Genomic DNA, 21325 nt, shown 5'->3' with positions numbered 1-21325 from the left:
CCAACCCCCATTGTTTACACATATGTCAAATACATCATAGTAGAATATAATTATAAATTGACAAACCCTAACCTCAAATTGACTTTGCACAAAATTATGGCAGTACCGAAATCGGATGGCTAGAAGAGTTTCTTCAGAGCTGTTTGTAAGCAGTATGTCTTATTCATTGCTTTTTCGATTTTGATTTATTCTGCGTTGATCATCTCCATCTTAATTTGGTCACTAGGGTTGTCGTTTTACATTACAACTGGAGAATTGGAGAAGCTATTCTCGCCCTTTGGCTTAATTGAACAAGGTACAAATTTGTTATATTTATGTCTCACTTCATAACAACCGTGTCTTTGATATGTGTAGGTTATTGATAAACCTATTTTTGAAGAATTGGTTGTTTTTCTGAAGATATTTCTTAGGATTATGTATGTTAATGTTGCAGTAAGGCTTGTCAAAGATCCTAGGACCCAAAGGCCTAAAGGTTTCGGTTTTATCAAATATGCACGTGAGATAGATGCTAAAAATGCACTCAAGGCTATGAATGGCAGGGTAATTGCCCTTTTGCTAAGTGTTGTTATGCTTCATTTGATTTTTGTCTCATCTTTTGAATTGCATTCTTACTTTTTGAGTTACTTTTGTTCTTGTACATGATGATCTATTATAGATTGTAGTCTTGTTCTTCATTGGTTCAACCAAAGTTTCATCAATGTTATTTTAGATTATTCTCCTTTATATGGTGTCGTAGACCATGAACTGGTTCTTAAAAATGACGTGGTTTTAGGAACAAAATGAAGTATGTCCTTTGCGTTCTTGATCTCTGCTTTCAGTTTTCTTGTCTTTCGTAGTTTTGGTGTTTCATGATCTTTGGCAACTGCCAAGTATTGAAGTTGTTAAAGTATATTCTTAGTGTTCATGTAGACGACGGTGATTAAATCTAAGACTTGCAAATGTGCTCCTCTCCATTTCTCCTATCTTCATGAAAACTGCATCAATAATATCTGTGTGGAATTACCTTATCTGATTCGTCCAGTTGTGTGGAACTGCAGGTAGTGAATAGCAGGTTGATTTTTGTAGAATTAGCAAAAACCACAAATCCCGCGGAAACATCTTCCTGATTGCACGATAATTTCTTCGACACAGTTTTGGAGACAAGTATACTGACATAGATACCTTAATCAACATGGGAGAACTCTTGGCATTTTCTCAGTCGACTCTGCTGTTACTACCCCGGTCACCACTCTGCTCTTCAAGGAATCATCATCTTTTCACCTGTTTCAGCCGGTCATCGCTATCAGTAACTACACCCATCACTCACCTGTCTAACGGTGGGCGGAACCAGTGTTCTTGGAGGACTGTGGCTGGAGTCGTCTCTGACTCCAAGGTGCCTACCACCTTTACAGTTGATTCAGCTGGGGAAGGCGTTGATATTCTACCTGACTCTGGTGGATCTGATGACAGCATTGGTGGAGGTGGTGACAACGGTGGTGGTGGTGGAGGTGGTGACAATAATGGTGATAATGGAGATGGGCAAAATGAAGATCAAAGCCATGAGAAAAAGGGAGGCATGTCGATGTCCCAGAAACTGACACTAGGCTACGCTGCCTTAGTTGGATTCGGTGGAGCAATGGGATATCTCAAGGGTGGAAGCCAGAAGTCACTAATTGCGGGTGGAGTGTCAGCATCAGTGCTGCTTTTTGTGTACGCCATGCTTCCATCAAACCCTTTTCTCGCGTCTTCAGTTGGTCTTCTTCTCTCCGCTTCTCTTCTTGGAGTGATGGGACTGCGTTTCAAGAAGTCAGGGAAGATCTTTCCAACTGGCGTGGTCTCTTTTGTTTCGCTAGTCATGACTGGGGGCTATTTCCATGGAATTCTTCGTGGTCTACACTGATCAACAAGGCCGTTGGCTTTTCGCCTCAACAAGCAGCAGTGAGAATCATGTGTTGTTGGATGAAACTCTGCCTTTTTGTTATGTAAAACTCAATGTTGCTGCATTATGCCCAACTGAATCATATCTCCCTTGCAATTTATCTTGAACTAAAAGACTATTTATATAGCCTATTCAATTTTTAATCTGGAATTGATTTCTCCGAATCAATTTCATAGTATTTCCTTTCTCAACAAATTCTACTCCTAAATATATATATATACAAAAATTAAAGTAAGAATTAATTTAAGATCAACTCGTTGAATTAATTTGCATTTAATCACGAAAGTAACAAGTGATAATGAAATATTTACAGAGCAAAGTAAATGCTGCTATTGAAAAGAATGTTCTAACAAACATTGTTTTGAACCTTTAATAACGCTAGATGGGCATAAAACATAATCTACTCAGATTTATTTCCATCTGACAAACTATTACCTCTTACAGGAGGGTCTTCAAACTAGGGCCTTAGGGATAACAAAAAGTAGTCCAAAGAATTATTTATTTGAGAGTATTGTGTTTTTACGCAACTCAATAGAGGTAAATTGTGGCTCTCAACTGCAAAATGACAAAAGTGTGGAAAGTGCTGGGCGCTTAAGCTGTGGACTCCTTGAGGTACGCAATGAGATCTGCACGGTCCTGAGGCTTCTTCAATCCTGGGAAAACCATCTTAGTGCCGGGGATATACTGCAGGGACAAGATGAAAGAGATATCAGATGAAAAAAGATGACTCAAGTTGAGTATGAGAAGGGCAATGCTAGGTTAGTCAAAAGGAAAGATGGAGAAGTCAACCCCTAAGGTTTCGAATGCGAATTCTCATTCTGTTTAGGCCTTAGTTTGCATTTGCTTAGCTGAATTCATGAAGGAACACTTGACTAACTAACAACAGGTATCATAAAACAGAAAACACCAAGTGACCATATGGATAGCAAGATGCATTAGTGAAAAGAAGCCAGAAACAAAACAAGAAAAAAGTTTGTCCCAAGTGATCTAATTAGTAACACAATCCCATTAACAATGAAGGAAACCAATGAAAAGATATGGTTTTGGCATGGATATTAACAAACAACATCATAGAATAATATGTCGATTTTCCAAACAAAGTCACCTTTTTGGGATTCAACAAGTAATCATAGAGAGTCTTGTCTTCCCAAATGACAGCCATGTTCTTGTTAGCAGCAGAGTAGGAGTAACCAGCTGTAGTTCCAGACTGCCTTCCGAAGAGACCATTCAGATTAGGCCCTGCAAATTGAAGCCTTTTAATCCAGTATCATTCGTTTATCAATCTTTGAACTAAAACCTTTTAAAGAAGACAGCCTACAGGTCTTAGAAATGCCACATTTAGTGAGCATAATGTAGCAATAACAGCATATAAACCCAAACCACCAAAAAACAATAGATTTTCAGTGTACAATCATCCTAAAATATGTATCTGCGAAGTTGCAGCTAATTCATTGATGTTTTCTAGATTCCAACTAACTTGACATAGTAGGAGTAATTAACAATCCCAATAGGCAATAGCTAGCTCAAAATAGGAATACAACACAAGATCTCTCCAAACCCAACCAAAGAAACGGTAATTTATATATACAATAAACAACATCCATTAAGAAAAATGTGATGAGATGTAGAATCGGAAGCAAAGAAGCTGAGAAAGAGAGTGTGTAGTACCTTGTTTGTGGCCAGCTCCTTTATCGACGGTGTGGCACTGAGCGCACTTGGTCTTGAAAATCTTCTCTCCGACGGCCTTGTTTCCAGGCGGCGCTTCCTCAAACGACGCCATAGAGACAAATTTGTAGGGTTTGTTTGTGAAGACCGACAATGACTATATGCTGTTGAATTGTTTCCTTTTCTCACATTTTTCTGTTTTTCTTCTTTTCTCCAATTTTCTTTTTTTGGTCTTTTGTTCATTTTCTTTTGTTAACTTATATATTTCTCATATTTTATAATCCATTTTGATTGCTTTAGTTGACTAAACATTTAAATAAACAAATCATTTATCATATCTACTAGTAGTAGTAGTATAAATCATTAGAAAGATTTGAGCTTGAGTTTCTATTATTATTGCTCTTACTATATGCTTAAAAAAGGTCAATTTGCTTGTAGCAGTAAGTTTTTTGGGCTTTTGAAAGAACCTATTTAAAAAATTGCCCCTTTTCTTGGGAAGAAAGGGTGCAGCTACGAAGATGACAAGTGAGTTAGTTAGAATGTGATTTGTATCAAATTCTAGCCCGATCAGAATTTGTTCCATCTTCATATTAAGGGAGTAATTAGAAAATATTATGGGGGCAAGCCAAGGAGTCATGCTGAGATGAGGAGGCCTCATACCAGTACCACCAATTCTTGATCGAATGGTGGCAGCCAAGACGATAATAGCAGCATTGATAAGACCTCTACCAATACGATATAAAGCTTGGAAAAAGGTCGTATCATGAGTGCTCTTGTAGACATGGTGGAGATGCGAAAATTGTGAAACAAATATAGCTTGAGACTTGGAAAGCAGACACTCCAAGTTTGTATTCAATCCTCACTTTGTGAGTTTTGGTAGAGCTGTGTGTAGATGAGCGGAGCCTCAAGCTTTATATGTTCGAATATTCAAGCTTGATCTCTCTGTTTATGTGAATATAAAGAATGTTTGATTAGTCTTGCCGCAAATACGAATATTATTTGATTTCTTAAGAATTGAACCTGGAGAAAGCATAGAATTTTGTTGTGCAGATTTGTTCAACAATTTTCACCATTGCTCTGTTAGCAACACAAATTAATGAGAAAGCTAGAGTCGTAGCGAGCTGGCTTGCCATCATCCATCTGCTCAAGGCTCTCAGGTAGACATCATAGGCCGTGGCCGCCAACTCCCCAACCTACAAGTCTTATTTCCTTCTCCTCATACCAATGTACCTCTCCCTCATTCTTGTCCCGTTTGATCATGTCGTATGAGTCCTTAAAAATCACGCCTTCTCGTAGACTGAGAGGTGGGCACTGGGAGGAGGGAGAAATGAAGGTGAATGCTTGTAAATCATGTATGAGGGACAGAGAATATGAGCTCAAAAATATTGTTTGGTGAAGAGAGTTTGTGTTCAGAGATTTTGCTTAAGTTGTTTTGATCTTTTGTATTAAATATTTGTTGGTGAAGTGAGATTTCAATATAAATTTGTACTACTATATATTATTCAACTTATTAATCTATCCAACAAGTTCATTCTAATCCATCAATCCAAGAAAACCCAATAAACATCAAAAACGAAAGTGACCTAACTATATCAGTACTATCACCGGCACAGTGTAATGAAGGTAAATTATTCAGTTTTAATTTATATGTCCTATAAACTATTTACTATCCCAAATCTAGTGTAAGCCCAAACCACGTCATCACAAATTGAAGAGAAGCCCATAGAAGAATAGCTATAAATCCAAAATAAGCCCAAAGCTAGGTTTTACGTTCTCATACGCTCCCTCCCCCGCCGCCGCACAGAGATCCAACGCCATGGAGGTCGCCGCCGTCCCCGCCGTAGTGGATGAAGGTCAGGAAAAAAGCGGCAGCGAGATCATGCTCTTCAACCGCTGGTCTTACGACGGTGTTGAGGTAACCTTTTCTCCTTTGTTTTCATATTTTATTCCATTCGATTCGATCTTTTCATGTTCATTAACTTACAGTGCGTTGAATTATTGGTATTTCCTTGCTTGCGATTTTCATCAGAATGGTTGGTATGATAGTACTCCGTCTGTATTCCCCTTTAGTAGGTTATGCCGGATCGTTGCTTTGATATAATTTTTTATTGCGTAATTGATTTTTGATTTACGATGTTGATTCCTGTAGCTTTTCTCCACGTTTCTTTTGCTATTGATTAGAATTTAGGCAGAATGGTTAGTAGCAGTGGCGTAGCCAGAAATTTTCGAATGGGGGGCCCGAATTTCTTATAGATAATTACTTAATTTTTTTGGTGTAATATAGTCCAAAGCCGATGAGGCATAGCCACATAAACAATAGGAGGAATCGATAAGAGAACATATAGTAAAAATAATTAAAATATGAACAATAGAAACTATAAAAAGAGAAAATCATCAAAACCTATCAATAAAATTAACGATGCTATATATGTTATTTTTCACATATTTATGAGGTTAAAGGATAATTTTATTCTTAGATATATGTATGTTTTTAAATTTTAAATGAAAGAGAATAGATATAAATATACTCCCTTCATCTCCGATTAAGAATCACACTTTTTCATTTCGGTCCGTCCCCAATTAAGAGTCACACCTCATTTTTAACCACTAACTCACTTCACTCACATTTTATTATAAAACTTAATAGAGAATTAAACATAAAAGAGAAATACATATAAAAAATGCAAGACAATCCGACCTTAACTGGTTTCGATCTCTGGACTCGCAGATGGTAGGCGAACAAAGGATCCAGCTGAGCTAGAAGCATATTTGAACATAGCTTTATGCATATATAATATATAGGTAATTGTATAATGGCTGAGGGGCCCAAGGGCCCCCCAGGCCCCAGCGTGGCTCCGCCACTGGTTAGTAGTAGTACTACTATTATTTGGCTGAAGAAGTAATTCGATTGTTGCTGTTTGTGCTAAATCTGCGTAGCTGGCCTGTCCATGTGATTAATTTTGCAGTGAATCTCAGAATTTGTATGATTATGTAATATAACAAGATGTTTGGTGGAGATAAACAAGTTCAATATCGAGATGCCTAGTTGCAAGATAGTTATAGCTCAAATGCAATTATGAAATTTAGCCTTTTAAATGTGATATATAGGTTAGTGACATTTCTGTGGAGGATTACATTACTGCAACTGCTTCAAAGCGCCCTATTTACATGCCCCACACTGCTGGGAGGTACCAAGCTCGGCGGTTCAGAAAGGCTCAGTGCCCCATTGTTGAAAGGCTGACCAACTCCCTCATGATGCACGGAAGAAACAATGGCAAGAAGCTCATGGCCGTCCGCATTATCAAGCATGCAATGGAGATCATCCACTTGCTAACTGACCAGAACCCAATTCAAATCATTGTTGATGCTGTCATCAACAGGTATAAAAACAGTCAGATTGCTCATTGCTCCTATCATTCATAAAGATATGTCCTTCATTCCACAGATTATAGTCTTTTGTTTTGGCTAAACGTGGGTGTTCACTTCTATTTTCCTTCGTAGTGGGCCAAGAGAAGATGCGACCAGGATTGGTTCTGCTGGTGTTGTAAGACGCCAAGCAGTTGATATTTCACCTCTTCGTCGTGTTAATCAGGCTATATACCTCCTGACAACTGGTGCCAGAGAGAGTTCCTTCAGGAACGTCAAAACCATCGCTGAATGTCTTGCTGATGAACTCATCAATGCCGCTAAAGGATCATCTAACAGGTTAGAATGGATAGTCACAGACTCACAGTTATCCTATGTTTGTCTATACATGTGTTGTCATCAGCTGACCACCATTTTTCTGTTTACCTGCAGCTATGCCATCAAGAAGAAGGATGAAATTGAGAGGGTGGCCAAGGCCAATCGTTAAGAACATTGAGCAGCAGTTTTGGTTTGGATTTGTATTTTTTTTAGGAGGTTTGAACATGATGGGATTTTGTGCTGTGTCTTCCCTATGATATCTACTGAGTACTCTCTTCTTTTCTTTTCTTTTTTTAATTTTAAGACCACCGAAAGTTGTTAAAAACCATTGAACTAGTTTGGTTTGTTATAAATTATCCCAGTTTAATTTAATTACTCATATTAATCCTTGAAATCTAAGGCAATATTTATTGGTAGTATGCATAATATAATGTGCTAGTGGAATGATCATTGAATCTATTGATCAATTTGGTATTATAGTGCAATCTTGGTTTTATATCTTGTTTGGTGTTTGCAATTGAAATATTTCTCCGCTCGTAGTAATCAGTCATATTTCAATGGTGATTTAGAAAAGAATTTAATGTAACTTCTGGTGAAGAAATGGATAAGAAAATTTTAAATAAAAAATTGTTTACTCCATATATATGAAATGGCAAAGTGCCAAAAAATAATGAAGAATAGTGAAATTCTCATTATCCTATATTTTTCAAAACTGGAATATAAATCAAAGTTTTTGAAATTCAGAACCAAATTTATAACTGTGGACAAAACGGTGGTGCCATGTGTTGATGTCGTTTGGTTTACTTAGCAACAGTGGCACATCATCACGTGTACTATCGGAAAAATGACGATCGGAAAAATGACGATGAGATAATTGTGAAATTCTTTGTTGTTTCAATTTTAAAAAGTATGGGACAAAGCATCACTTACTATCTTTGTGATTTATTTGGCAAAGCAGGTTAAGTATAGTAGTAGGAGTTAAGTATCTAGATTACATAATTTGTGTCGGGCCATATGCCAAGGAGTGTGCTGAGACCGCTCCATGCTCGCGCGACATTTTTTCTTTAACTTACTACCTATATGCACATTAAAATCCGCTGACAAAGGAGGGTGTTGCAGTGAGTGAGGTTGGACGATCAACTTTACGAATAAATATATACTAATACTCCTTTCTTTCGCTATTAGAAGTCACAATTTAGTTCAATCTTAGTTTTAAGAAATAGGGTTTAGGGAAAATACTCCTTTCATCCATAAAAAAATAATCTCATTTGTGATGTGGATGATACATGTTTTAATGAAAAATTAGTAAAATTAGAAAAAAAGAAAAAAAAAATCAAGTAAAGTAAGAGAGAGATGAAGAAAAAGTGAGTATAGTATGAAAAAGAAGAAAAAGTGAATAAAATATAAAACAGAAATTTCCATTTGTAGAAATGAAACTATTTTTGTCCATATTCCAAAATACTTATCAAAATAAGATTATTTAAAAAAAAAATATGTGAGTCTCATCTATAAATATTAATTTTATAATAAAAGGTGAATTATATGATTGCATATGCGCTAAAGTGGAAATCAGAGTGCTTAATTCCAAATGGATAGTGTGATAATTATGGACCAATTATTAATATTCTTATTAAAAATAGGTCAATCTCAAGACTCAAAACAGTTGAGCTTTGAAGTCGGAAGCTATGATTCGCTCAATACCAACCGTCGCTTCTTATCTCCCTCACCACCAAACACAAACTTCCGCCACGATTTCACACGCTTATGGAAGCTCTGCTCTTTCTTCCGGCAGTCGACCTACCAGGCGACCAGTGCTCCGCTGGAGTACCCCGACCATCACCGTTGAGCTAGATTCCGCGGCCACCACCGTCAGGAAGTTCTACGACGGCATTAACCGCCGCGATTTATCGTCGGTGGAGGATCTCATCGCTCTCAATTGCGTCTACGAAGATCTCATCTTCTCTCACCCTTTTTCCGGCCGTAAGGTTACCAAAATTTCACTTTTCAATCAAATGATATGATAATGAAATTGGAGATTGACGCCTCTTTGTTATAGTGGAATTCTTAATTAGGTTTAGTCTGATTAGAAGCTTTTTTTTTTTTAATTTCTGTAACAATTATCTGTGAAATGGCCTAATTTTAGCTTAAATCCGATTATAATTTATTCAATTTTTGACAGATAAAAATACAAGGATTTCATTTCAGCATTAAATTTACAGCATAATAGAAAGTAGGACATATGCTTTTTTTGGTGGTAGTAGATTCATACGATGTTATACTATTAATCACTGTACTAACTAGCTACAAAAAAAAGTCATCTTCACTTTTAGTTTTAACATTTTCCATGCTTGGTCTTAAAATATAAAGCATCAATAATCTCCGCAGGCAATCCTTGATTTCTTCAAACAGTTTAGTGATTCCATCAGTGGGGATTTACAGTTTGCAATTGACGATATATCTGAGGAAGACACCTCTGCTGTAGGAGTAACTTGGCATCTTGGTAACTTGCAATATAATATTACTAGTACTATTTTTTTCATTTTGCTCATATGCTTTTGATATTTCGGAGTTCCTGAGGTTAAATTGCAACAGAATGGAAGGGAAAACCTTTTCCCTTTAGCAGAGGATGCAGCTTCTATCGATTGGATGTGATTAATGGGCAGAGACAAATAGTGTGAGTGAATTTGGTTGTTTTGATTTTTGTGATGGCTTATTAGAAATGATGTTAATAGGCTTTGCTAAAGATGCTCAAGCCTAGAAGTTGTTTATGACATATTAGGCCACATTTTTCCTCGAGTGAATGATCGTACATTAGGAGATTCGTTTATCCATTTTACCTTTTCAAATGCATTAGCTACACTATTCTAGTATGTGTGGAAGCGGAAGACTATATATATAAGCTTTGGATGGCTATCATTCATATACATATGCAAGTGAAGAACATGAATATTTCTGGCTAATTTTCAGAAGAAAATATAGAATCTGTTTGTTGTTTTATTCGACCAAGATTTGAATATGGTGTGGACACAGATTCGGAAGGGATGCTGTGGAACCTGCCATCAAGCCTGGAGAGACGGCCTTGGTACGCCTTTTCTAACTCAATCAACAGCCATTATAAAATACTATTAGGCACCGGTTAATTATAGAGAGGTTTTGGGAATGTCAAATATACTTGCCATTACTAATGAACCATAAAGCAGTTCAGCTAAACACCCAAATTCTAATCTATTTTCACTTAAAATGTCTGAATATTTGCAGGTTGTGATCAGAGGAGTTACTTGGCTGCTGCAGAGCTTCCCTTTCTTGGCTGACCGTTTATAGTTACAAAACTGATGTCATATCTAATTTTTCTTGTAGTGCGAGGACTTTTGGCTGTGTATGATATTGAATTTTATGGATGAAAAGTGTTTATAGGTTTGGGATGGAATACAAGGTTCATATTATATAGTATATCGATGATCGAGAATATTTGTTGTTGAAGAGTTGAAGCTAAACAAACAATTTTGGTGGGTCGTTTTTTAATAAACCTTAAGGTCACTTCATCTTATAATTACTAAGCGATTATAATGGTATCTGTTCAAGACAAGGTGCATGCAACCCATATGGGCTCTTGAGAATTAATGACATTGACACCACAGTTAAGAAGCTGAGTTATTACTTATTATTGCAATCATTCACAATGTTTCCTTTGATCTAGCTAGTTAGTTATTCGTTGTACCCCGTCAAAAGTCAAAACTGATGAAAACCACATTTACATCAACATAATGAAATGATGTCACGCATGACGGAAACGAAATGATGCTTCTACGGCCGACCAAATGAAATGATGTCACGCATGACGGAAATTACCACATACTCCGTAGTATATGGGCAAGTCTACATTTTGACCCAGGACGTCACTATTGTTTTATATTGCCAAATTGCAGCACGTGACTCCATTTCAAATTAAACCATAATACGACTATATCACTATTTTGGGTTACATTTGGTATCTTCCTTAACCAATAAACAATAACTTCATTAAACGTAAATTAAATAAGATTATTTTCAGAAACAGTCTAATTTTAGCACTGCTAAGAAGACGGGGCAAGAATTATTAAATATTTGAGAAAAAAGTGACAACTAAATATGAAATACTACAAATAAACACGATATGTAATCATGAGCAATAGTAGGAACCTTCGATTAATAATTGATGGATTGGATGAAGTAATGAATTAATATTTCTTCAAGTTGATACATAGCAGTGCATAAATTTTGGTCACAAGTGGGCTCAAGATATTAATTTAAAAAAGATTTACTTTGACCGTTGAAAATCTTGACTTGTTACTACACCTCAAAATAAATTTAACTATACTATGAAAATCGTTGACTTTCAATATTTCAACCTAATATAAAAGTCCCAACATTCAAGTCAGAATGCAACCAAATCTTTTATTTTCTTTTTTTGTTATACTCCATAAAGGAAAAGAAAAAGAAAATGAGCAGTTCATCATCAGAGGAGTGTGAGAGGAAGTACAAGGGCGTGCGGCGGCGCAAGTGGGGGAAATGGGTGTCGGAGATAAGGGTCCCCGGCACCCAAGAGCGACTGTGGCTGGGCTCCTATGCCACCGCGGAGGCGGCCGCGGTGGCACACGACGTGGCATTCTACTGCCTGCGAGGGAACTCGTCGCTGCAGAATCTCAATTTCCAGACGCTGCAGTTGCCCCCAGGTGTCGGTATCGGGTTGTCGCCCCGCTCCGTGCAGAGAGCGGCCTCGGACGCTGGATTAGCCACCGACGCCCGCTTGGTCTTACACAGGAGTTCATGCTCATGAATCATCGGAGACATATATTTCAATATTTCTGTTGAAGATTATCTCTAGTTATATGGTGGATTCTGCTTAATTAAGAATTTTGTTTTAATGAAACCAGAAATTCATACTCCACATAACTTGAAATTCAAACTTTCATAGTATATTTCTTTTCTTTTGGTCTCAGCTAATTTCATGGAGTACTAGTTTTATGTATATATGTTGGAGTTGGTTTGAGTTTCAGTAATACTACTAGCTAGTGAATATAACAAATTATCTTCACAATAAAAATATATATGGTCTTCTTAATTTAAGTATCCACTAATGAGTTATATATGTGCTTCACTAATTCTTCCACTGCTTTTGAAAACATTGGAATTTGGAACTAATCAAACATAAATTCAACATTATAATCATCATTATTATTTTCTAATAGCCCACCTCAAACATAGTGAATAGACCAGACCCTAAATGTTAGTAATACTACTAGGATTTATGCATGTAAAAAGTCGATTACAGGATTTTCTAAAAATTTATGGACCCCTGGCCGGGATAAATATTAAGTGTTTCATCTTTATTTATTTATAATGGATATAGAGTTAATTTTTGTATCAACTAATTAAAATTGCTGTTTTAAAGTTGAGGATTATGTTTTTTGGGAATGTAATTCTATGAAATGTGATTCATGGGATGTGATTTTAAGGAATACGACTTAGGAATGTGATTTCAAGGTATATGATTTTTAATAGATTACTTATTATGTGCTTGAAAATATTTAGAAAAATTACTAAAATCTTGAATTCATATGAATCAATTAAATTCAATTAACTGATTGACGTAATAAGTGAATGAACTAATTGACTTAATAAAGTTCAATAAGATTTTTAGTTAACAGTAATAATAGGACGATCCATAATTTTAATTTACATTAAGATTTACTTAATAAGTTAGTAATTGAAAACGTAAATATAATAATTCTAGATATTATTAATATTTCTAAATTTAATAATTACGTTTACATAATATGTATTACTAGTTGATAAAATCATAATATAATAATATTTTACTATTATAATAATAGCTAGTTATTATTCTAATTAAATATGACTCATATTAAATTTTTTCTTAATTAATTATTAATTTATAATAATATAATAACAATAATTATTTTTTTTTTAAATCAAATAAACACAAACTACAGCTTAAGTTTGAACTTTACTCTTCGAAATAAATGAGCACACGCAATTTTTAAATGCTCCAATTCTTGAGTAATCATATGTTATCACTCCAATTTCTTTTTTGTTTTGTTTTTTATTTTTAAAAATATTAATAGGAAAAAAAAATAATTATTGATGTTATTTAAAAATATTATTGATTGTTTTCTGGAACCCAAAATCTCCCATTAGGCACCTCCAAACCTTGACCAGGATTCTAGTAACAAATAATATTGTTTCAATATCTATATATAAATATTCATATGCATTTAGGCAAAAACATTTGTAAAACCTTACAATGATAAAATCTGGTGTAGGCTTTTGAAATTCAAACCCTTTTTTGGGATTCCTTAGAACAATTTTGAATTTTCAAGAGGCGAAAGAATTTCCACATATCATCAAGATCTTTCAGGGCATTATGTGTTATTTGAGAATTTTAGTCTTAATTAATTTATGAGACTATTATGGGGTGCATATGTTCAAAAGGAGCCAACGTTAACAAACATGATGCAGCAAAGAAAGAGTTGGACGGAAGCAAATCTCCAACTGAGCTATCTCTACCGGTACCGGTGGAGGTCATAGTGAAAGGCAACAACGGCTCCTCTGTGCACTCCCGATTGTCGGTAAAATTGAGCTTGCAATCGAGTTATGTTAAGGCTGAACACGTCGAACAAAACCCCAAGAACAAGATCATCGACCGGCCCGCTAGCGGAAGAGGGAAGCAAGCGCCAGTCCCAAGTATCACGAGACTTCCCCTCGGCACCAAAGGCGAGGGGTGGCCGCCCTGGCTCACTTCGGTTGCTGGGGAGGCAGTCGAAGGATGGATTCCCCGGAGTGCGGACTCATTCGAGAAGTTAAAGAAAGTAAGGTTTCTCTTAACTCTCGTCCGAGTTTGAACAAAGCATTGGTTTGCTAACGTGATTATACTGATATGTGCAGATCGGACAAGGGACGTATAGTAGCGTCTACAAGGCTCGCGATCTCAAGAGCGACAAGTTCGTAGCAATGAAGAAAGTGAAATTCGCTCAGATGGATCCAGAGAGTGTTCGTTTCATGGCGAGGGAGATTAGCATCCTTCGACGGCTAGACCACCCGAACGTGATGAGGCTTGAAGCCATCGTGATATCGAGCGTATCAGGGAGTTTGTACCTCGTGTTCGAGTACATGAAGCATGACCTAGCCACACTTTTAGAGTCTTCCAAGTTCAAATTCACCGAACCACAGGTTAGTTCAAATTAAACTTGCGAGTGAAATTCAAACTCAGTAACCTTTCACCCATCAACTAACTACTTCCATATGCAGATCAAATTCTATATGCAGCAAATTTTACTCGGGCTTGAGCATTGCCACAGCCAGGGAATTCTTCACCGTGATATTAAGGGTGCAAACATCCTCGTCGACAGCAACGGATCTCTCAAGATCGGGGACTTCGGCTTGGCCACAGTCCTCAACCCTCGCAAGAAGCGCCAGTTAACGAGCTGTGTTGTGACTCTGTGGTACCGAGCCCCAGAGCTTTTGCTCGGAGCAACGAATTACGGAGCAGAAGTTGATTTATGGAGTGTTGGTTGCATTCTTGCTGAGCTCTTCACAGGGAGGCCTATCATGCCTGGAAGAACAGAGGTATTTCAAATTTCAAACCAAAACATAATATTATAACAACAAAAATTGATCGAAACTCTATTATCTTTTCAGGTGGAACAAACACACAAGATATTTAAGCTCTGTGGCTCACCAACAGAAGCCTTCTGGAAAAAGACGAAGTTACCACTTGCGAGCAGCTTCAGATCGCAGCGTGTCTACAAACGTAATATATCACAGACGTTCAAGGACTTCCCCTCGTCTGCGCTGGATCTTCTCGAAGTCCTCCTCTCCATAGATCCACAGGAACGGGGCACTGCTTCTTCTGCGCTCAAGAGTGAGGTATATACATTACTCTCTCCTTGCCCTCTTTTTGAAAAAACACCATATTGAATCATCCGCTCACGCATGAGCCTCTCTTGGTTTCAGTTCTTCACTTCAATGCCTCTGCCCTGTGAGCCATCTAAAATGGCGAGGTACCCTTCAAGTAAGGAGCTCGGAGCCAGGGCTAGAGATGGGGAAGCAAAAAGGTAAGCCTGCTAACAAAAAACACATAAAACACACACTATTCTCTGAGAAAACTATGTTTTGGTCCTAATACAGCCGAAGAGGCAAGAGCGTTAAAGGAGGCCAAGGATATAAGATTTCAAACACACAGAAAGCTATTCCAGGGGGACAGGTTCTCTATTTATTTTTACATGCTTTTATTATCATGCAATTTCAAGAAAAATTCGAGATTATGAACAAAATTTCTTAAAACAGGGGAAACCTAACAAGAGCACAGGTTATCAGTATAATCTAGACAGTGCCTTCCCTATTGTGGCACCCAGAGTTAGCATTGGACGTGCTCACCAGTCGAAGTCTGTGATCCACCCAAACACAGCAGGATACTCTTGGAACAAGAAGATGAATGATAGTCCCAACCATTCAGTCCATGGCCTACGCCACCAGCAGCCTGCAGAGCTCATGAGACAGGGGACAGAACTATGTCAACCTATAGTAGGCTCCTTCGACTTCCATCCAAAGAATGGCAGAAGGAGATTTAATAACGACTCAACAGTATGTTACTTAAGAAACACAGCTAAGTAGCTATCTTCAGTGGTTTTAAACACGTGTCTGAAACTCAGCCCGTATGATTTTTTCAGGGATACATGCCAATAAGAAACAAAATAATTTACTCGGGGTCGTTTATGCCTCTGGGAGGGAACATGGGGGAAATAATTAAAGGGCACGGGAGGCAAATCCAAGTAGCCATGCACAAGGCACAGCTCAACAAAGTCAGGTCAGACCATGAAGATCGAGACACTCTGATGATAAACGAACAGCAACGATAAAAAATAGATCTACTATGGATGTAATTGCCTTAAAAGGATTAATGTAGAAGCATAATTTGTCGCGGGCAGAAGATGAGTCTCAAACAAGCTGAAGGAGGGAAAGCTCCACTAATGTTAGTTCAGTGTTAGTCGAGTAAATTTAAGTAAAACATACGACTCTATAAGGATATTTATATTTTTGGGCAGAAAATGTAGATTCGAAGCGTAGGATGACATATACAATTACAAAGCAGCATTTTGTCTGTGTAAACTATGCAAACAAAACACATAAATAGTGCCCATATTCTAGGTGTCTGAATAATCAATGCCAACAAAAGCCTCATCTTTTATTTCAAAAGTTTCCTAATAAAGATTATCATCACAATATTTAGTTGCAATCAAAAACTAAAATTTTATTCATAGAGTAAAAGGGGGATAAGAAAAAGAGTAAAATTACTCTTTCAAGAATCTTGAGCTAAATACTGTACATAGGACCAAGCTCCCTCCACGTTCTTGAATCTGAGTTGAAGTTGATCGGATAGCACTATATGTCCTGTTTTGGCTTGCGGCTCAACTCCGAGTAGGGACCCCCCATTAGTTGCAGAATTTTTTCCCACAAGTTGTCGGGAGGAGGCCTTTGCGACTCCAAAGATATCAAGTTGGAACTACATGCAGCAACGTGCCAGTAATCAGACTCGATTTCCTCTCTTAGCTGGTCCAGCTGCCATCCCGCGTATCCCATGAAGAATGTAAAATCTTGAGACAGAAGTTTCCCTTTTTTGATCATTGCCGATGCTTTACCCAAACTATTTCGGGAACCAAAATATACCCCTGGAATGACCTTTGCAAAATCAGCAAGTCCCGTAGTTTCCTCAGATCTTAGCAGAAACATACTGGCATGGAGGGGTCCTCCGAAATGCAAACTACAGTCGTCAAACGTGTTTCCCAATACAATACCACTGGGGTTCATATGTTTCATCTTTTCGTGAAGGGGTCTGTTTATGACTACCCCAAAAGGCCCCTCCTGTGGATTCCTGGTTCCAGATCTGAGAAGAAGCACTACCGTCCTCTCAAAGGAGCGGACACCATCAAGTTTTTCCGTAGCAATAAGGAGGCAGCCATTTTCGGGTGCTGAAATAGGGTGTGCCCACTTGGAGGGAAGAGGTTTTAGTCCGGGTGATGTTTCATCTTTTTCAGCCTGCAAGAATATTTCAGTAAACAGTCAACATGAAGGACAATATTTTATAGTACCTCAAATTCAAGTTTCTAAACCAAATTTAGCATTTATTTTAAGTATCGTGTTTCCAATTACACTAAACACCCACATAATCAAATGAAAGTCTTAAACATCTGAAAACCTCCACAATGAATGACATCAAGTGGAAAGATAAATACCTGTTCGAGAAAGTACCGCTGAGCCCTAAACTCTCTCCAATCCAAGGGTTTGCATTGGGGATTCTGCGAGTTTGTATTATCTGATTTCTTGATTCCGGGAGAAGGATTGTTTCCATCTCCTCCAGCTTTCAAATTATCATTGTTTCCTCCTGCAAAGACAAAACTAACTATATAAGTCCACTAGCGGTACAGAGGCCTTACTGAATGATACTTGTCATAAGACATCAGCCACAAAAAAAACATAAAATACACTCCTTGTTTCAGCATACAACTACAAGATGAAACAAATAATCCACTCTTTTTTAAGAACATTAAAGTACTGGAGGAAACAAGACTGCTATGAATTAAAGAATATACATGGCAGTGTAAAATGTTCTTCATATAGCAAGAACCATTAAAACACTTATGTTACAGAAAAATCTTTCTTAATGTTTGTTATAGTGTAGGACCTAATCTTGAAATATTAGGAACCGGAACAACCAAAGGCAGACTTCTGAGATTTTTTTATTTAGCAAAATGGTTAACAGCATTCTAAAATTTGGTAGGACATCAGAAACAAACTTATTGAATTACTAACTTATACGGCTACACCCTGGACCATAAAATGAGCATAAACCTTTTAAGAACAGAGCTTTACATGTAAAAGAGAGGTTTTGAGTACCGGGACCTTCACTGTTGGCTGATGCAGAAAAATGATCAAAACATACTTAATAGCTATGTTCATCTAGTCTGTTGTTGCAAAGCTGTAATTAAGTTTGACGATATACCCCCTCGACAAGACCTCTAAATCAATATAAGAATGAAGTCTAACTCCATTCTCTGAATCATGAACCATAAGGAGCATATTCTACTCTATATATACACATGTGTATATATATTTTTGGAGGAAACTCTAATCATTTGCAGTGTTCGGTTGCTCAAGCACCCCCAGTTATTTTTATTTTAATCTTCCAATTTATAATACTTCTGATAAGTTAAATTTTAGCAGTCTTGTAGTCCATTTTTTTTACTTTATCTCCCGGCATGCTATATTTCTGGCTCCGCCCCTGCTTCTACTCAATGGAGGATACCGGGGTGCTAAGAGAGCACAGCCCTAACCAGATTTCAACTTTATTTTTTACCTTATACTCCTTCCGTCCCAACTAAGTTGATTCATTTCCTTTTTCGATAAAAAAGTAAACATACAACCACTCTTACTTTATTCCATCACATACTTTACTATCTCTTTATCTTTCCTATTGTATTCATTTCTCTTACTTTTCAAGACAATTTCTTAATCTCTGTGCCCAAAAGTTTTGTCCCAATTTAGTTGGGATGGAGGGAGTACTAGTATTATGTATTTCATGTATTTATATTTAAGCATTCTACACAGAAATTTTTCGATTTTAGCATCCCAAAAATATGCTTATGCATCCGCCCCTGAATATCCTATCAACAAATTAAGAAGCCTGACTAAAATCCTGATTGCTTTTCACAATCCACAGCATCTCACACAAGAAGAAGGGAAAAAAATACAGCGATCACCGAATTTCTCTACTAAAAGAAGTTTATAGGAGCAACGGCTTATCTTCCACTTAGAATTCAGCTAGTCAATTGATCAAACACCTTCTAGCATCAGCATTATAAAATTTCTCTATAATCAATTAATTAGAAATAAAATTTACCAGAATCAGAAGAGGAGGAATTCGAATTAGAATTACTGGAATTTCCGGAGCTCATTTTCGCCATAGCTCTAGCTGAAACAGATCGAAGCCTACAATTAGTCGGCGCAAATTCTGGCTTGGACAATCGGAGGTCCGAATTCATCGAATAATTATTTGAACTCCAGCAAAACGGTTTCTCCGAGAAGGAATTCCTCGGCATAAAGCCACTGCTTTTCACATGCACACACCACAGATCCATAGTTTTGTCCAGAATTCAAAGCAGAAATGAGAGAGGAGAGAGTATGGTGATCATGAGATGGAGTGATAAGGGAGAAATAACTGAATGGCGCAGTTTACTGGAGCTGATGGGAATAAGTTAGCGGATTTTAAGTCAGATATTTTATCTTGCGCCGTTTCGGCGGGCCCTACAAGCTTAATTTATATCGGAGTAGAATATTTAAATAGCCATAATAATTCCGTCACAAACTAAGCTCCTACGTTAGAATTTATTTTATTATTCAAAGTTAAAATTTACTACTCCCTAAACACTAAAAATTCGAGCAATGACCTTGTTCATGTGATTTTCAGCACTACCATATACATAGTCCTCGAGTATTAAGAAGTTGAGCACACTGTACACCTATACTATTCACCAATATTTAGAATACTAATTTTGAGAGACGCCTATAATGATAAACTGATCTATTTGCAATTTTTCATTATTACGACCCAAAATCATCTCAGAACTTGTTGGGCTTGGATCACCTTAGTATTTAGAAGTTGATCCGACTTACACAATAGCATACTATTTAGATTTAGACTAATAATAGCAATTAGGTCTGTCAAAATGGATATCGGGTATTGGATACCCAGTATCCAAATCCGAAAAAGTCGGGTAATTGGATATCCGAAACCCGATTTTTCGGGTATCGGATCGGGATCGGGTAGTGGGAATTTTGGATGAACCCGATCGGATATACCCGAATTATCCGATTTATTTTTAAAATTAATAAATTATATATTTTTTTATTATAATTACATGTAATTTAATTTCTTAATTATAAGTGGATGGATGAAAGATGTTAATATGTAATTTAATTTCTTATTATGGATGAATGAAAGATGTAATTTAATTTAATTTTTTTAATTTAATTTTTATTTTGGAGGGATGAAAGATGAAAAATGTAATATAATTTTTTAATTAAATGTGGATGGGTAAAAGATGTTAATATGTAATTTAATTTCTTATTGTGGATGGATGGAAAATGTTAATATGTTAATGTTATAACTTATGAATTTTGTATTTTTAAAGTTTAGAGTTATTTTTTCTAAAATTCGATCTATTACAAGAATTTGTATTTCCAATAATTTTTAGTTATTCTCTTAAATTCAAACTACTACAAAAATTTTGTATTTCTAAAAGTTTGTAGTTATTTTCCCTTGAACACTACTTCAACTTTGTATTAAATTCGAACTAAATAGTATATTAAATAAACCTTTAAAATTGTAGTTAATTTTCTAAAAAGATTAAAAAAATCAAAAATCAAAATCACAATCGGGACTGGATACCCGATATTTCGGGACTGGATACCCGAGTCGGGTATCCGGGTACCCGAAATCAAATTCGGGTCGGGAATTGGGTATTGAATTTTGGGTATTTCAGGACCGGGTACCCGAAAATTTCGGATCGGGTATCCGCGGGTACCCGATTTGACAGGCCTAATAGCAATATCAAAATTATAGCAATATCAAAATTATACAATGCATACCATGCATTATATCTGTTATAGTTAAAACTAACTTTTTCGAAATAATAGCAATATAAAAATTATACCATGCATATATTTCTCAAACTTTGAATTTTCAAATTTTCATTACTACGACCCAATCAAATATAAGAGTTTCACTAAATCCGGATCTCAGACACGACCACAAATAAATCTCCACATATAAATATAAGTAAGCTTCACTATACTAATTCTTCATTTCATTCGTTTCCACACCACTCTAATATTTCCCCCTTTTTGTAACCAAGAATTGGAGACACATCATGGTGTGTATGTTCTTATTTGTACGTATATATATACACTTGACATGTGTATATATATTTATCAATTTTTGCA

General features: G+C 36.6%; 8 protein-coding genes across 9 annotated transcripts; 6 read left to right on the top strand and 2 right to left on the bottom strand.

The window, feature by feature from the left end:
• The first annotated feature begins 1 nt into the window (after window position 1).
• On the top strand, window positions 2-1177 carry LOC125205931 (uncharacterized). The gene is made up of 4 exons (XM_048105146.2): window positions 2-152; window positions 227-295; window positions 434-540; window positions 1038-1177. The coding sequence occupies exons 1-4, from the start codon at window positions 116-118 to the stop codon at window positions 1104-1106; spliced, it is 282 nt and encodes a 93-aa protein (XP_047961103.2). The 5' UTR covers window positions 2-115; the 3' UTR covers window positions 1107-1177.
• On the top strand, window positions 1172-2061 carry LOC148923734 (uncharacterized). Its single transcript, XM_089061355.1, has one exon. It carries the CDS (start codon window positions 1172-1174, stop codon window positions 1877-1879), a length of 708 nt encoding a protein of 235 aa, XP_088917481.1. The 3' UTR covers window positions 1880-2061.
• Window positions 2062-2224: 163 nt separating this feature from the next.
• On the bottom strand, window positions 2225-3768 carry LOC125205933 (cytochrome c). The gene is made up of 3 exons (XM_048105152.2): window positions 3587-3768; window positions 3024-3157; window positions 2225-2602 (listed from the first exon to the last, which is right to left on the bottom strand). The coding sequence occupies exons 1-3, from the start codon at window positions 3696-3698 to the stop codon at window positions 2510-2512; spliced, it is 339 nt and encodes a 112-aa protein (XP_047961109.1). The 5' UTR covers window positions 3699-3768; the 3' UTR covers window positions 2225-2509.
• A 1572-nt stretch (window positions 3769-5340) lies between these two features.
• LOC125205932 (small ribosomal subunit protein uS7-like) lies at window positions 5341-7639 on the top strand. Its single transcript, XM_048105151.2, has 4 exons — window positions 5341-5498; window positions 6692-6963; window positions 7085-7288; window positions 7382-7639. The coding sequence occupies exons 1-4, from the start codon at window positions 5400-5402 to the stop codon at window positions 7434-7436; spliced, it is 630 nt and encodes a 209-aa protein (XP_047961108.1). The 5' UTR covers window positions 5341-5399; the 3' UTR covers window positions 7437-7639.
• A 1277-nt stretch (window positions 7640-8916) lies between these two features.
• On the top strand, window positions 8917-10717 carry LOC125204445 (Nuclear transport factor 2 (NTF2) family protein). 2 transcript variants are annotated; one of them, XR_016132526.1, is made up of 5 exons: window positions 8917-9252; window positions 9653-9767; window positions 9837-9941; window positions 10298-10349; window positions 10526-10717. XR_016132526.1 is itself a non-coding variant. In XM_048103107.2 (5 exons), the coding sequence occupies exons 1-5, from the start codon at window positions 8953-8955 to the stop codon at window positions 10586-10588; spliced, it is 612 nt and encodes a 203-aa protein (XP_047959064.1). In that variant the 5' UTR covers window positions 8918-8952; the 3' UTR covers window positions 10589-10717. The 2 variants fall into 2 exon arrangements, 1 of the variants encoding a protein (XP_047959064.1); XM_048103107.2 differs by having other exon boundaries at window positions 8918-9252; window positions 9860-9941.
• Window positions 10718-11728: 1011 nt separating this feature from the next.
• On the top strand, window positions 11729-12299 carry LOC125203352 (ethylene-responsive transcription factor ERF019-like). The gene has a single exon (XM_048101676.2). It carries the CDS (start codon window positions 11748-11750, stop codon window positions 12081-12083), a length of 336 nt encoding a protein of 111 aa, XP_047957633.1. The 5' UTR covers window positions 11729-11747; the 3' UTR covers window positions 12084-12299.
• Window positions 12300-13737: 1438 nt separating this feature from the next.
• On the top strand, window positions 13738-16185 carry LOC125206752 (putative serine/threonine-protein kinase At1g54610). Its single transcript, XM_089061597.1, is given in 7 exon segments — window positions 13738-14136; window positions 14213-14893; window positions 14966-15193; window positions 15281-15381; window positions 15455-15530; window positions 15614-15910; window positions 15997-16185. Coding segments are annotated over 7 exon segments (1971 nt in total).
• Window positions 16186-16490: 305 nt separating this feature from the next.
• LOC125207293 (uncharacterized) lies at window positions 16491-19564 on the bottom strand. Its single transcript, XM_048106569.2, has 3 exons — window positions 19224-19564; window positions 17560-17708; window positions 16491-17362 (listed from the first exon to the last, which is right to left on the bottom strand). Exons 1-3 carry the CDS (start codon window positions 19459-19461, stop codon window positions 16709-16711), a joined length of 1041 nt encoding a protein of 346 aa, XP_047962526.1. The 5' UTR covers window positions 19462-19564; the 3' UTR covers window positions 16491-16708.
• Window positions 19565-21325: the final 1761 nt, after the last annotated feature.

Source organism: Salvia hispanica, chromosome 6 (assembly GCF_029641045.1).
Source record: "Salvia hispanica isolate PSC_SH4W2 chromosome 6, Shi_PSC_v1, whole genome shotgun sequence".
NCBI classification, from domain to species: domain Eukaryota; kingdom Viridiplantae; phylum Streptophyta; class Magnoliopsida; order Lamiales; family Lamiaceae; genus Salvia; species Salvia hispanica.
This window is presented reverse-complemented; position numbering and strand designations above follow the sequence as displayed.